The sequence below is a fragment of the Vigna angularis genome, chromosome 7 (assembly GCF_016808095.1).
Source record: "Vigna angularis cultivar LongXiaoDou No.4 chromosome 7, ASM1680809v1, whole genome shotgun sequence".
Taxonomy (NCBI): Eukaryota; Viridiplantae; Streptophyta; class Magnoliopsida; order Fabales; family Fabaceae; genus Vigna; species Vigna angularis.
Window position 1 is genome coordinate 27,196,097 of NC_068976.1, and position 15,904 is coordinate 27,212,000.

The following is a 15,904-nucleotide window of genomic DNA, read 5'->3' on the forward strand; positions in this document are numbered from 1 at the left end:
TCACCCAACAAAGTATACACTCACATAGTGAAAACCAAGTCAGAGGCTATTGTTAAAGCGACGTGATGCCTCCCTACTACTAGTGCCCTGCAATGAAATGTTCCTAGACCTTCAAATATGAAGTTGGTTCCCAGTTCCCTTATGCTAACACCCATACCATGACAAAAAGTGTTATGAGTGAAGGAATTTGACCTGCTCAAATTGATACCTTCTACTTTCCCTTTGATTCACACGGTTCTAAAACATATTCTAAATTGCTCAATTTATCATATTATAGCTTTCTCATTCAATCACTCATCAAATATTTAAACAACACATAGTTGCAAAAAGTTAGAATTTAACAATTTATAACACTACTACACCATATTAGCACATTCCATTTAGATTTCAAAAATAACACCAAAATTATAATTCATATTTTCATGCAATATCCATTTCAATCACAATTTCACAACAATTAAAAACACAAACTAGTTTCCCTTACTTGCGAAAACAACTATAGACAACCAAAACACCTTTAGCTTCATAAGATGTTCTATCTACACATAGAAACATTACAAAGGCGATTAAGACATATCGTTATAATCACTGATGAGCAGAGACTCATATAGAAGATTAAAAAGATGAATGCAAACAGAATAAGGTTCACCATATGCAACAAAAAACAAAGTAGACCAAGAAAAAGGGTGAAACTCAACTTACCCAAACTAAGAAAATGATCAGTCTAAATTGAAGAGCTTGTCGTAAAGATCAATTCTAGTGTCTCAGTTATTCAATGAGACAAGCCAAGAGTGAGATAAAAATAGGATGACTCTAGAGAAGTGGTTTATAGAAATATGATGTATTTTAAAATAATGAGACTCGTTTATAACAAAAATTATTTATACTAATTCTTTTAATATTAAAATAATCGGGTGTTATTATTTTCAAACTAATACCAATTCTAAAATATTATTTTTTAAGTCTTTACAAATATCATTAGAACTTTTCTATTTAAATTTTCTATCAATATTAATTATGATTATTTTTTATTAATATCAATTAAAAAAAACAGATGTTGATGAAAAAATTGAAAAAAAAACTCAAATCTATAATATTATAAGAATAACTTCAATCAATATTGATCTAAATAATTATAGTGAACATTAATTGAAAATAATTTTAATTAACATTAAATGAGGAAATAAACTTTGTCAATTTCACTTAAAAAATCTCGACCAACTTTAATTAAAATTCGATCAAAAATATTATTATCAATATTAATATCTTTTCACTATTAACGATAATTTAATATTTGAATATTTTTTACGTTTAATAATAACCGAAATACTTTATTTAATAATAGTTTGAATTTAATAATTTATAAAGAATTTTAAATTATTACTTTTTTAGGTATAATTTGGAAGTCGTTAATTTTACGTAGTCCAACGAAATCCTAAAATTTTAATTTCTTTTAAATATTCTAATTCAAAATAATATTTTCTCATAAAACATTTCAAATTCTAAAAAAGGTTAATTGTTCTTAAAATATTTTCCAAAACACATTGTAAAACATATAATTGAAGAAAAAAAAAATTATAAGAAACTTAAAAGACAAAATGAACAGAAGAAAATGAGATGTTCTGGTCAATATTATTTATGTTAAAAAGTGAATTTTAAACTTAACTTAATTTCAAAAATCAACTTGTAAAGTAAGGTTTACATCCACTTATATAGAATAAATTAACCTTATGTCGAATTAGGACTTCCAAGACACTCCATTACACTGAGGTATATATATATATATATATATATATATATATTAAGAGTGAGACTAAATATTAATGGATGGTCTGATAACGAGTGAAGCAATGTGTCTAATAAAATAAATCTTGTAAGGATAGACTTTAATCCATAACTTTGATACTAAGTTAAGAAGTCAAACTCAAAAAAATCGACTTATAAAGTAAAATTTGCACTCACTTATATATTGTAAACTAGTCTTATTTCAACAACTTAGAAATTGATTAGTGAGAACACAATTTGGTTATTATTAATTTATAATTAAAATTAATTTTATGAAGCTTTAACTAGTGGTAAATGAATTTGAATTTATTATTTTTATATATATTTATTTATTTTTGTTTTTTTATTCTTTCTTGTATACTTAATATGGAAATAAATAAAACTTTAATTTTAGATTCTTTCCAATTTTAAAAATTTATATTTTTTTTTCTATTTCTATAAGTTCTACACCAAATTTTCTATGTATGAATGTTAATTATATGACGAATTTAAGTAAATTTTCCTCTTATTTACTTTTTTATTTTCTTACTTTATCTATCCCATTTTATATTTATTATTTATCTTGTGGTATTACTATAAAAAATAGACAATTCCACAAGTTTCTCCAACATCACTCATTATATTTGATAGAAGAAATGATTCATATATTGTTCTTTGTGTTCTGTTTAGTGAATAGCCATGATAGTAATAGAGTTCATGGCATTCAGCACACACTCCAAGAAGAAGATTTGGAGTTAGAAAGAGAATTTCAACTCATTAACAAATCTCCTCTGAAGAGTATTCATGTATTTTATATTTTTCACATATTTTATTATTGATTTTCTTTCTTTAGTTGAATTTGATGTTGCTATTTGCTTTGATAAAAAAATCATATATGCTGTATTTTTTATTTTGTAGACAAAATATGGATTTATTGTTGACTGTATTGATATTTATAAACAACCAGTATTTGATCATCCTTTATTAAAGAATCATAAGTTACAGGTATGTTATTTTGAACACTCTCAACTTTTGTTAATTTTTACTTATTATATTTGTTTTTGTTTTATTTAAGGATTAAATATGGTTTTAGTCTTTAAATTTTAATGCAAAATTGAAATTTGTTGGTGTTCAAAACTTTTACACATTTTGGTCTCAAAACTTAAAAAATAATATATATATATATATATATATATATATATATATAATTTTTTAACATATTTAACCTTTTATTTGATAACAGAGAAAACCCAGCTTTCAAAACTCATTTGAAAAGGTAACTGTGAAGAATTCTTCTACTAAATTCGCATTTGGACTTGAAAAAGATGAATGTCCCAGAGGAACTGTTCCTATCAGAAGAATAACAAAAGATAATCTCATCCAAAGCAAATTATTATTCAATGATCATGTCTTAAGTGGAAGTTTTCCCGGTGTCCATGTAAGTTTTTTCTTATATAACAAAATTGAAAATGTTAATTTGTTTCTATATTAACCATATAATATTTCAATTTGAATAATTATTTGAATCTTCTAAATTTTATAGGTTGCAGAAGTTTATCTCGAATCATTATATGGTCCTTATTACAAAGTTACTGGAACTAATAGCATTTATAATCCAAAAATTGACAGAAAAGATCAATTGAGTTTTTCTTATATGTGGGTTCGAAATGGACCTATAGATGCTGCAAACAAAATCTCTGTGGGATGGCATGTGAGTTTTAGTTTGGTCCTATTATCATCTTAATTTTACACATATAAAACGAGGTTTAGTTTATACTTATTATTTTAATTTGTGTGTCAGGTGGCTCCACGAATTTACGGTGATAGTGTAACTTATATTTTCGCAGCATGGACGGTAAGAAGAAATTTGTTTACATGTTTTTCTAATGTTAAACATGTTTATTTTTTAAAAATCTAATACGATATTTGATGGGAATGTAGTCCGATAATTTCAAAAAAACAGGATGCTACAATATATATTGTTCAGGATTTGTTCAAACTGATCCAGCAAAATATCTGGGTTCTCCTGTGAATGAAACATCAACCTACGGTGGAACAATGATCGAGCTTCCAATTTCTATTTCACAGGTGATGTGGATGGCATAAAAGTGTGATTTATAAGAAGATATGTAACGGTAGATATAATTGATAAAGATTTATATATATTTCAGGACCCAAAGACAAATAATTGGTGGTTAAATGTGGATGGAGCAAATATTGGATATTTTCCATCAAAATTGTTCTCGAACATGAGTTCAGCTGATGAAGTGGGTTGGGGTGGAAGAACAATAACTTCTGCTAACACTCCGAGTCCTCCAATGGGGTCTGCATATTTTCCAGATAAAAATTTTGTTCATGCGTGTTATTTTAGACAAGTCTCCTTTCAAAATGAATCAAGACAAGATTATGGACCTCGAATATCTCAGACAAGATTACGAAATGACAATTCTGATTGTTTTGGAGTTGACTATTATGGAAATGTCGGACGAGAGTTTGGATATTCTCTCCAATTTGGAGGACCCGGTGGTAAATGTGATAATTGATACAAATAAAATCTCAATAAAATTCAACGCTTCAAACTATTCTTGTCAAATCTTCAATATTTACATATCCAAATTAAAACTTTATTAATTTCCCTTATATTATTGTTAAAACTTTATTAATATCATTTAAAATTTTACATTCTCTGCAATCAAAATAATTAATTATCTTGTGTGAATATATTTTATATGACTTATATAATTTAATCTCTATATAGTGTGATATTTAATTTCTCTAAATATCATTACATAGAAAAATAAAGATAAAAATGCATTGAATTCCTTTTCTAAAAAAACTCAGAACTGTGATTATTTCATATGCAGAAGACGTAAATTAGACAGAGAAATATAATACCAGTAAATCAATTACTTGGTTGGCAGGGTTATCTAAAATGGAGGTTCTCGATGTTAATTTTTTTGTCGACGGTCAACACCAAAATGAATTATAACCATAAATGATAAAAATAATTAATAAATAACATATATAAAGAACATTTATTCACATAGTAGGAAAGGAAATTACTGAATTGGGAAGAAACCGTTTAATATTTCATTTATCTATATAGATATATTAAAATTAGTGTGATATATTTAATATTTCATACGAATAGTATATTAACTTATGTATTATTGTTCTATTTTGACAATTTATTTTTTATTAAAAGTATGATAATAATACTGTATTGGAAAAAGTTATACTAATTAATATAATTTAATCTGTCTATATTACTTAATATAATATGATATTTAATTTCATTAAATAATAACAGAAATTAGTGTATATTCGAATTGAATTATTTGTAGAAATGTTTAAATACGTTAGTCAATAAATAATAAAAGATAATTTTTCATTATTTAAAATAATTAGGTTTTTAGTTTATATGTAATAATTGGGTCTAAATTTCTAAAATTTTCTCATTGAAAACGAATTATGACAACAAAAAGTATAATTATTTTGGAGAAAAAATTATAGTATCGAAATATGTGACTAAATCCACGTAGGCCAAAAAACCAATTAAAAGTAGCATATATACATTTTACTTTGCATATACAACAAAAAAATGTAATTATTTTAGAGAAAAAGTATATAAATAGGATTTCATTAAAGAGAAAGTATCCCAATAATGTAGGAAGAAATATGTGACTAAATCCACATAAGACAAAAAAACCAATTAAAAGTAGCATATACATGTGACTTTGCACATGACAACAAAAAATATAATTATTTTAGAGAAAACGTATATAAATAGGATTTCATTAAAGAGAAAATATCACAATGTAGAAAGAAATATGTGATTACATTCATCTAGGACAAAAAACCAATTAAAAGTAGCATGTACATTTGACTTTGCATATGACAACAAAAAATATAATTATTTTGGAGAAAAAGTATATAAATAGGATTTCATCAAAGAGATAGTACCCAAGTGTAGAAAGAATTATTATAGTTTCATTCTAAAGAAATAACTTGTCACATCTTTTGGTGTAACCAAATGATCATCTAACCTAAGAGGCATTAATATAATATACAAGGTTAAAATTAATATAGTATACTTTTTTATTTATTTTACAACTCTATAAATTAATATTTTATTAAAAAAGTAGTTATACGGTGAATATATGTAATGAATAGTGATGTTAATATATTATTTTTCTTATGAATGATTAAAATAGTGATATTATTGATAAATTTGGAAGGAAATACTAAAAAAGAAACTAACATTATCACTAATTATTAATTCTTTCGATATTATATTAAGTTTTATCTTGTCTAATTTTAATTTTGAAAAGTTTGAAAATGAAAAATCTGTTTTTTAATTATAACAATTAATTTGTATGAATATAAATATTTAATTTAAAAGTTTAATCGAATTATGTTTTATGTTAGTTCATAACTAATTTTGGATACTATTAATGTTTATAAAATATCTCCTTGTAATCAATCTACTATAATTTAGAATAAGTACCAATATTAAATAAAGACCAAAGCAACCATTGCGATAAAGTTAGTAACAAATCTTTTGCAAGACTAGGTATTTTAATCTCTTGGTCTTCTATTAAATTAAGATTTCAAACTTTTTATGATTTATAATCGCTTTGGTAGGGATGTTATTAGGGGTGGGCAAATGGAACTGAACTGTACTGTACTACTAAAATCTGTACTGAACTAAAAACTAATTTGCCTAAATTGAACTGAACTGTAAAACAGTTCAGTTTGTAAAACAGTTCAGAGAAACTGAACTGAACTGTTTTTTGTTTTATCAAACTGGACTGAACTGAATTATACTAAACTACAATATGAACTGAACTACTATCTATACTAATTTTAAACTGAAGTGTACTATTTTTAAACTGAATTATAGTAATTTTTAAACTGAATAATATAACAATACATTTTCTTTTTAATTGAAATTTATTTTAATATTTATTTTATTTTATTCATAAGTGTCTTACAAATTAACTTTTTAATTATTTGATATTATTATTTTCTATTTTATTTATATTTATTTTATTATTATATGTATATGGAAATTATTTTATTTTTTATTTATTTATTTTATTTTATTTTTATTTATATTTATTTTGTCATGAATATTATTTTACTTTTATATTTATTTTTTTAATTTTTAATTTATATTTTTTTTGTTTTATATGTGTGTATAATTTATTTTATCTTTTTATCTACTTATTTTATTTTAAAATAATTTTTTATTTATATTTATTTTGTTGCCTCATAAAATTGTTTTATTAATCAATTATTTATTATTTATATTTTATTATGTAAAAATTAAACTAATATTTATTAATTATTATAATATAATAAAAGATGATACTAGAAAAGTTACTCTTAACAAATGTTTTTAATTTTTTTGTCATTTGATATTTCTATAATATTAATTATTTTTGCTATATTACTATTTTTTTATGATATTTCATTATATAGTCATTTAATAAATTTAACGCTAAAAAATATATTTTAGTTTTAGTCTGTAAAATAATATCATTTAAAAATAATAATATTAATATTTATTTTAAAGTAAGTTGACTTTTAAAATAAATAGTTATTTTAGTGTGTGCGCTTACACACATTTTAATATCATTAAAAGTTTTTTAACATATTTTTACATATTTAATAATATGTTAAAGAATATAATATATTTAAAGTATTATTTTTTTATACAGTCTTTTTTTCTTTTATGATTTCTTTTACTTAATCATTTAATAAAATTAAATTTAAAAAAATATATTTTACTTTTATCACTTAAAATAATATTATTTAAAAAGTAATATATGTTTATTGATAAAAAATATAAAAATTTGTGATAAAAAAATTGTCTTAAAAAATTCATTATTAATTTTTTATGTGAACGGTCTCTTTTATTAATATTTTATTATTAAATAACGTTTTCCTGGTAAGATGAAACAGTTGAACGGGAACTAGAGAAGAAGAACAAGTAGATACAGTTCTCACAGTTAACTGAACTGAAACTGTTATAAGTTCAGTTTTTAAAAACTAAACCATAAAATAGTATACTGAAACTTTTAATAAAAATGGATCAATTTTTTTAAATATAATATAGTACAATTAACTATAGTACAGTACAGATCAGTTATTTTTGCCCAACCCTAGATGTTATCTGTTTTTATAGAATTCAAGTTGTTCTCTTAAAATTTTTATGTCAAGTAAGAATAGTATTAGAATTATTTCACTCACACATTCATTTTCTTTGAGATGATTTATTGAAACGAAAACATTAATAATTCAAAGTTGAGCTATATCAATGAGTCATAGTTAACGAGTTACATAATTCGATCACTTGAGTGACCTTTTAACATTCAAAAGTAAAAATAACATTCTTACTAAAGAGTAAAATTTTTAATATATATATATATATATATATATATATATATATATATATATATATATATATATATATATATATATTTGTGTTATAAAATATGTAATTGATATTTTCTGACAATTGTGGCACACTCATCCTATTGAATACCTTTGTCGTCTCTCACAAAAAAAAAAAACTCTCACTGTGTTTGACTCTCTCTTCTCTCTCTTTTTCTCTCTCTTGGTACTTAGAGCATAAAACTCTGATATCACTGTTGGAAAAATCTTACGATACACACTCAAATATTTTCCTGAAATTGAGTCTTATTATAACACTTACAATATTACGAGGAATAAAAATAAAATATCAACTATCTTAAAAATAAAGTCTGTTTAATCTATCATAAAATAATATTGTACTTAGATAAACCGAAAATCATAACTACTTATCCCTATTTTATCTATATCAAATCAAACTAAATACTATACCCAAACTAATAAAATAATATTTAAACAAAATTATTAATAAAACCTTAAAATTTAAGTTTATCCCAACAAAATCCATATAACACTTCTATTTCACATTCTTACTTACACATTGTTGATAGGGGAGCTATGTGAAAGTTAAACCCAAACCATAGTGTGTTTTTTTATGATGACAACAAAATATATATATATATATATATATATATATATATATATATAATTTATTTCTTATATCAATGTTTTAATATGATTTAGCAAAAGAAAACAACAATATATATCAAGATTACTGACGTCTATATGGCCATAATCAAAATCATCATCTAAGTAAAAAATGTTTTTATATATTTTTTTCCGTATTTTTTAAGATGTATTGGTGTACAAAAAATATAACTCAAATTACCTTTATCACTAATAATAAATTATATTGTTTTATTATTTGCTTTTATTTTTACCACATGAATTTTCAACTCTAATTTTGTGTATCTGATTCTTAAGGGAAAAATTACTATTTATAACCTAAATTATACAATCTAAAAGTTACAAATAATTAGTATAAATAGTTAAATTAATCATACAAATAATTTAACTAAACTAATCAATCAATCCTAATTGTAACAGATGAATAGACAAACCATCTATTCATAACAATTCTTAACCCATTTATTCATAACAATTCTTAATTATATAACGGGTATGAGTTTGAAGATTTCTAATTCATAATGAATTTTATTAACAAATATATTTGAAGGCATATTTTTCCTGTCATTCTTAAATTAATTTACCTTAAAACTTTTGCTTAATAGGATTAAATGCGAGAAATCCAAAAAGGAAAAAAAGAGAAATAATTAAAATAGAAAGTAAAATTGTTGAAACTGACAAAATGAAATAAAAACAAATAAAAAATTATTTAAATTTATCTGTTATTAATAAATTTATTATTATTACTATTATTAAAATAGAAGAAATTATAATAGCATAATCAATGCTTTCTTTTATACAAATTTTTACTTATCAACTTGAAAAAGTGGTCCATCTCCCTATTTCTCCAATTTTCTTCACAAATCAACCAATTCAAGCTACCAAAATCATGTCTTATCTTCTTATTTTCATCTCTATATTCGCATGGAAGCAGATAAAAATTACACGAATAGACTACTAACTTTTTTTATAATGTTTTTAAAACTTCGTAGAAACTCTCTTTTTAGCATTATGGCCATTTTGTTAATATTTCGTAAAAATAGTTTAAAAATATTGGTAATTATTTTTTTTTATTTTCTTATATATATTATTTAATTTTCTAATGTAAAAACTTTTTAACATAATCTTTAGATTATTACTTTTAATTTATACATAAATTAATTTTAATTTATAAAAAGTCCATTTTAGTATTCTTTTTACTCTTTTTTCAAGAATATTTACAAACAAGTTTGTACAACCTACTAATTAATTTCATGGGTATCTAAAATAAAAGCCATAGCTGAAAATACTTATCATTGAATATATAAACTTAAAACACGCTGCATTTGGTGAACTCTTACACAGAGAGTGACCAATAGAATCAAATGCCGTGAAGAGAACATTTTTTATATCCTTTTCTGATGATCATCGTGTGGTAACTCCAACACAAACAGAAGGAAAGAATGATTCCAATGACTCCATCGTGATGGAAATAATATTCACATCTTCTTTCACTTTCTAAAACACCAAAGCAATCTCTTCTCAAAGCATACAAATTCTTTTCCTTTCCCTCCTTAACCAAATATTCCTTCTCCAACTCAAGCACAATTACACCTTCATAGCTAACTGAACCTCAAAGTTATTTTACATGCCATACACAAAGTAGCCATGTATATAAACTTAGACACATCTCATTGGACCACCAATTAACACCCATCTCAATTTCAAAACCTTGACTCATTTTCTCTTTTGCTTTGCTTAAATGGCTTCTGCACCAGCCTTAAAACGCACAGATTCTGTCATAGATAATATGCCTGATGCATTGAGGCAGAGTCGGTACCACATGAAGAGGTGTTTTGCCAAGTACCTCGAAAAGGGTAGGAGGATTATGAAACATCACCATTTGATGGAAGAAATGGAACTAGTAATAGATGACAAAAGTGAAAGAAATCAAGTTTTGGAGGGTATTCTTGGCTTCATATTGAGCTCTACGCAGGTTATTTCTTTTCACTCTTTACCTTTATATACATGACAGAACAAAATTATTAGTAGTCACATCACTACTAACACTAAATTGTTAATTACGATTCCATTCATTAAATACATTGTAGAACTTATAACCCATATCTGTGTATTGTTTATTATGATAGATATATAGTCTATTTGTATATAAGTTAGAATTGCTTGTAACATATAATTCTCATACTGTAATGAGAGATATTTCATTATATAAGTCACACACACATATAGAGCTTGTGGTTGTGGATTTTAACGTTGTTTACCTGAAACTTGCAGGAAGCTGTTGCTGATCCACCGTATGTTGCCTTTGCAATAAGGCCTAATCCAGGAGTTTGGGAATTTGTAAAAGTGAGCTCTGAGGACCTTTCTGTTGAGGCTATCACCCCCACTGACTTCCTCAAATTCAAGGAAAGGGTAACTGATGAAAAATGGTGCGTCATTTTTCTCATATTTATACCTCACTTGGATTTTTCTTATCAACAACTTTCAACACTACTTGCGTTTATCTTCTGAAATGAAATGAAAATCAGTACAAGTCTTGTATACTTGAAGTGGCATCATTTTTATCACGTTTCTTAATTTTGCTTATTTCTTAGTTTACATGTTCATCCAATAAAAACTAAACAAGTCCAATTCGAATAATATTTTATGAAATTTGCTTTTGATGTTTTACTTTGGTCTATATTGAAGGGCAACCGATGAGAATTCATTTGAAGCAGACTTTGGAGCATTCGATTTCCAAACTCCTCAACTAACCCTCTCATCTTCAATTGGAAATGGACTCCAATTTACTTCTAAGTTTTTGACTTCCAAGATAACTGGGAAATTGGAGAAAACACAGGCTATAGTGGACTACTTGTTAACACTAAATCATCAGGGAGAAGTAAGTGAAACAACACGAGATAAAATTCGCAAATATTATACTACAACATCAAAGTTATACCTTTCAATATTCATTTTCCATTTTGTCATTTCAGAAGTTGATGATAAATGAGAGCCTGAACTCTGCTGCAAAGCTACAGATGGCACTGGTAGTGGCTGATGCATTCCTCTCAGCACTTCCCAAAGACACTGCGTATCAGAATTTTGAGCTAAGGTAAAGAGTTTATTATTTTTTAATGGAAGAGGCCAAGGATGTTGCAAGGTGTAGTCCAATGACACTACCAATTTCGTTGACAGGTTCAAGGAGTGGGGGTTCGAGAGAGGATGGGGAGATACTGCAGAAAGAGTGAAGGAGACAATGAGAACTCTATCAGAAGTACTTCAAGCACCTGACCCACTCAACTTGGAGAAATTTTTAAGTAGATTACCAATAATATTCAATGTAGCCATCTTCTCAGTTCATGGTTATTTTGGACAAGCAGATGTTCTTGGCTTGCCGGACACAGGTGGCCAGGTAAAATTCTTAACATAAGCAGCAACTAGTTTGATTATAATCATAGGTTGATAGAGTTATTCGCCTTGTGGCAAGGTCAACAGAGTTTTATACAGAGAAATGTTAAGAATGCTCTCTTTGGACACAACCTCTACTGCTGATTGAAATTTACAAGTTTTTTGTGGGTTACTTCTTATTTAATGAGTCTTATTCAGAATCTTGTAGCTTTCAATAAGTTTTTAATCAATACAAGAAAGTGTATAAGAAGAAGTGCGTGACTAATACACTCTGCTTCTATGATATCATGTCAAGTGCTATTTATGTTAAGAGATTGCTTAAAAGTAAAATGCATTTTCATTTCTAATACTCATTGAGAGAAGTACAACAGATAGTTTACATATTGGACCAAGTCAAGTCTCTGGAAGCAGAATTGCTTCTGAGAATCAAGCAACAAGGGCTAAATGTGAAACCTCAAATTCTTGTGGTGAGTTTCATGCAAAGGAATGGATAATTATATCTCGGTATACGCACTTGAAGTTACTAGAATCTTAAGAGTACACTATTGATCTTGACAGATAACAAGGCTCATACCTGATGCTCGGGGAACCAAGTGTCACCAGGAGTTGGAACCAATAAATGATACTAAACACTCCCACATTTTACGTGTGCCTTTTCAGACAGATAAAGGAATACTTCATCAGTGGGTTTCTCGCTTTGATATTTACCCCTATCTTGAGAGGTTTACTCAGGCATGTACATCTGATTCAAGATTCTTTACCTGTTATCTATTGCCACTCATGATTTTTTCCTTCTTACCATACTTTGGCTCATTTAAATAGGATGCAACAACCAAGATTCTTGAGTTCATGGAAGGGAAACCAGATCTTGTTATTGGAAATTACACAGATGGAAATTTGGTAGCATCACTAATGGCTAGAAAACTTGGGATAACTCAGGTTAATACAGCATAAGTTTTGCTTTGAACAGTTTTTTGTGGTTGCAAGTACATTTATTTTCTTTTTCTACATGTACTAATTCCATTTGGCAACTGAAAACCAGGGAATTATAGCTCATGCTTTAGAGAAGACCAAGTATGAAGACTCAGATGTCAAGTGGAAAGAGTTGGATCCCAAATATCACTTCTCATGTCAATTCATGGCTGATACAGTGGCAATGAATGCAACTGATTTCATCATAACCAGTACATACCAGGAAATTGCTGGAAGGTTAGCTCAAATAGCCTTAAACACACATAAATGAGCACAAAACAGGAAAAAAAAATGAAATCTAAATTTGAAAGTTGATATTTGCAGCAAAGATAGACCTGGACAATATGAAAGCCATGCCGCATTCACACTCCCAGGGCTGTGTAGAGTTGTTTCAGGGATAAACGTGTTTGATCCTAAGTTCAATATAGCCGCGCCAGGAGCAGACCAATCTGTCTATTTCCCTTACACAGAGAAAGAAAAAAGGCTCACTCAATTTCAGCCAGCCATTGAGGATCTTCTTTTTAGTAAAGTGGATAACAATGAGCATATGTAAGTGACTTCCTCTCTTGTAAGTAACATTGAGTTATAAATTACCACATTCTTCCAAATGAATGACTTCACTTCTGAAATTGTTATGGAAGCAGTGGATACCTGGCAGATAGGAGGAAGCCAATTATCTTCTCAATGGCTAGGCTTGATGTTGTAAAGAACTTAAGCGGTTTAGTTGAATGGTTTGGCAAGAACAAGAGATTGAGAAATTTGGTGAACCTTGTCATAGTAGGGGGCTTCTTTGACCCTTCAAAATCAAAAGACAGGGAGGAAATGGCAGAAATAAAAAAGATGCATGACTTAATTGATAAGTACCAACTGAAGGGTCAGTTTAGATGGATTGCTGCACAGACTAATAGGTACCGCAACGGAGAGCTCTACCGTTGCATTGCTGACACAAGAGGAGCATTTGTGCAGCCTGCTTTGTATGAAGCATTTGGATTAACTGTCATTGAAGCAATGAACTGTGGATTGCCCACTTTTGCTACCAACCAAGGAGGCCCAGCAGAAATTATTGTTGATGGGGTCTCTGGCTTCCACATTGATCCCCTCAATGGCGATGAATCAAGCAAAAAAATTTCTGATTTCTTTGAAAAATGCAAAATGGACCCCTCACAATGGAATGTGATTTCTGCAGCCGGATTGCAGCGCATAAATGAATGGTATCCAACTGATCATATCATATATTTCCTTAGCTTCTTGCATCAATGAGGAAATTTTCAAACTGTTTAAATGTCTGTCTTATTATAGCTATACCTGGAAAATTTACGCAAACAAGATGGTAAACATGGGGAACATTTACACCTTTTGGAGACAAGTGAATAAGGAGCAAAAAGAGGCAAAGCAGAGATACATTCAGATGTTCTATAATCTTATATTCAAGAATTTGGTAAGCCAATAATTGGTCTTCTGGACACAAAAATTCACCAATTATTGTGTTTTAAATTTCTGAAAAAGGTAAACACTTTTGATGTGCAAATGTCACAGGTTAAGACTGTACCTGTTCCAAGTGATGAACCTCAACAAGCAGTGACCAAGCAGCCGAGTCTTAAATCTCAGAGCACAAGGTCTGTTACTCAACCAATCAATCAGTTTTCATCTTTGTGAGGAGAAAAAAGTGACTGCATTAATTGAAAAATTGAATATCTCAAATTGCAACATCATGATTACCTTTAAACAAAAGGGTTTTCCATTTGATTCAAGCTAACATGTTTTCTCTTTTTCCTTGTTGGTTTGCTGCATCAGACGTTCACAGTCCAGACTGCAAAGGTGAGGTTCATTGCATAGCACTGAATTAGGTCATGATTATTAGTTGTGTTGTGTATGCTCAATATTACTTGGTTTCTTTCAGGTTATTCGGAAATTAATATCTCAACCACAAAGCACATGTTATGACTCTGGATATAATGGATCTTTTCTCTTATGTGTACACCTTATATTTTATTTTTTATTTTTTTGCTATTCATCAAAAGAAGAAGTTCTGCTATTGTTGAACTACTACAATTATTTTATGTGATCAATAAAATGGCTTATGCGAGGAAATTCAAAACGAAGATGGAGCAATGTTTAATTTCACGTGAGCTGAAACTTTAATTTCAGAACTGTAATGAGATTTTACATGCTAACATCCCAAAACGAAACCACTGAAGACAAAAATATTAGGATAAATATGTCATTTTAGTAATAGCATAGAAAATAGATGTGTCTAAAGAGGGAGTGCAAATAAAAAGAGGTTAACTAAAAATATTGTAAAATAATATGATTTAACATGGGCTTAAACATCTGATCCTCCTCTTCCAGCCCAATTGCACTGCAGGTCCAGCCCAACTACAGCAAGTTTGTTAAATTTTTATCTATTAGAACACTCCATTAATTAATTATTAAAATTTTAGCCAATATACCTAAATTTTATCCTTATTGTTCTTCTGTAATTCAACTTGATAATTTTCTTACGAATAATGGATTAGTTAATTGTTTTAAAAAGACTTGTTTACACTTTTCTACAAGATGCGTGTCATGGTATAATTTGTTTTTAACAATAAGGAGAAGAAAAAAAACAGAAAAAATTACTAAAGTTTGAAACCACGAGATCAAATATGTAATAACTTTTTTTTAAAGAAGTTAAAATTACACGGTGAGTAAATAAAAAAGTAGATTCAAACCT

At 27.4% G+C, this 15,904-nt stretch overlaps 2 protein-coding genes and 1 long non-coding RNA gene across 3 annotated transcripts; 2 read left to right on the forward strand and 1 right to left on the reverse strand.

Annotated features, from left to right (window-relative positions):
* Positions 1-2,420: 2,420 nt before the first annotated feature.
* LOC108336622 (uncharacterized) lies at positions 2,421-4,307 on the forward strand. Its single transcript, XM_017573094.1, has 7 exons — positions 2,421-2,570; positions 2,683-2,769; positions 3,008-3,202; positions 3,308-3,475; positions 3,566-3,619; positions 3,706-3,852; positions 3,936-4,307. The coding sequence occupies exons 1-7, from the start codon at positions 2,421-2,423 to the stop codon at positions 4,305-4,307; spliced, it is 1,173 nt and encodes a 390-aa protein (XP_017428583.1).
* A 6,226-nt stretch (positions 4,308-10,533) lies between these two features.
* Positions 10,534-15,293, forward strand: LOC108336175 (sucrose synthase 7). The gene is made up of 15 exons (XM_017572510.2): positions 10,534-10,804; positions 11,104-11,258; positions 11,518-11,710; positions 11,805-11,923; positions 12,007-12,223; positions 12,591-12,686; positions 12,778-12,951; positions 13,042-13,158; positions 13,262-13,428; positions 13,516-13,740; positions 13,836-14,402; positions 14,491-14,629; positions 14,728-14,807; positions 14,986-15,009; positions 15,092-15,293. Exons 1-15 carry the CDS (start codon positions 10,571-10,573, stop codon positions 15,105-15,107), a joined length of 2,523 nt encoding a protein of 840 aa, XP_017427999.1. The 5' UTR covers positions 10,534-10,570; the 3' UTR covers positions 15,108-15,293.
* LOC108336176 (uncharacterized) lies at positions 12,538-15,065 on the reverse strand. Its single transcript, XR_001832822.2, has 3 exons — positions 14,911-15,065; positions 14,741-14,809; positions 12,538-14,496 (listed from the first exon to the last, which is right to left on the reverse strand). It is a non-coding gene; the product is annotated as an uncharacterized LOC108336176 (long non-coding RNA).
* Positions 15,294-15,904: the final 611 nt, after the last annotated feature.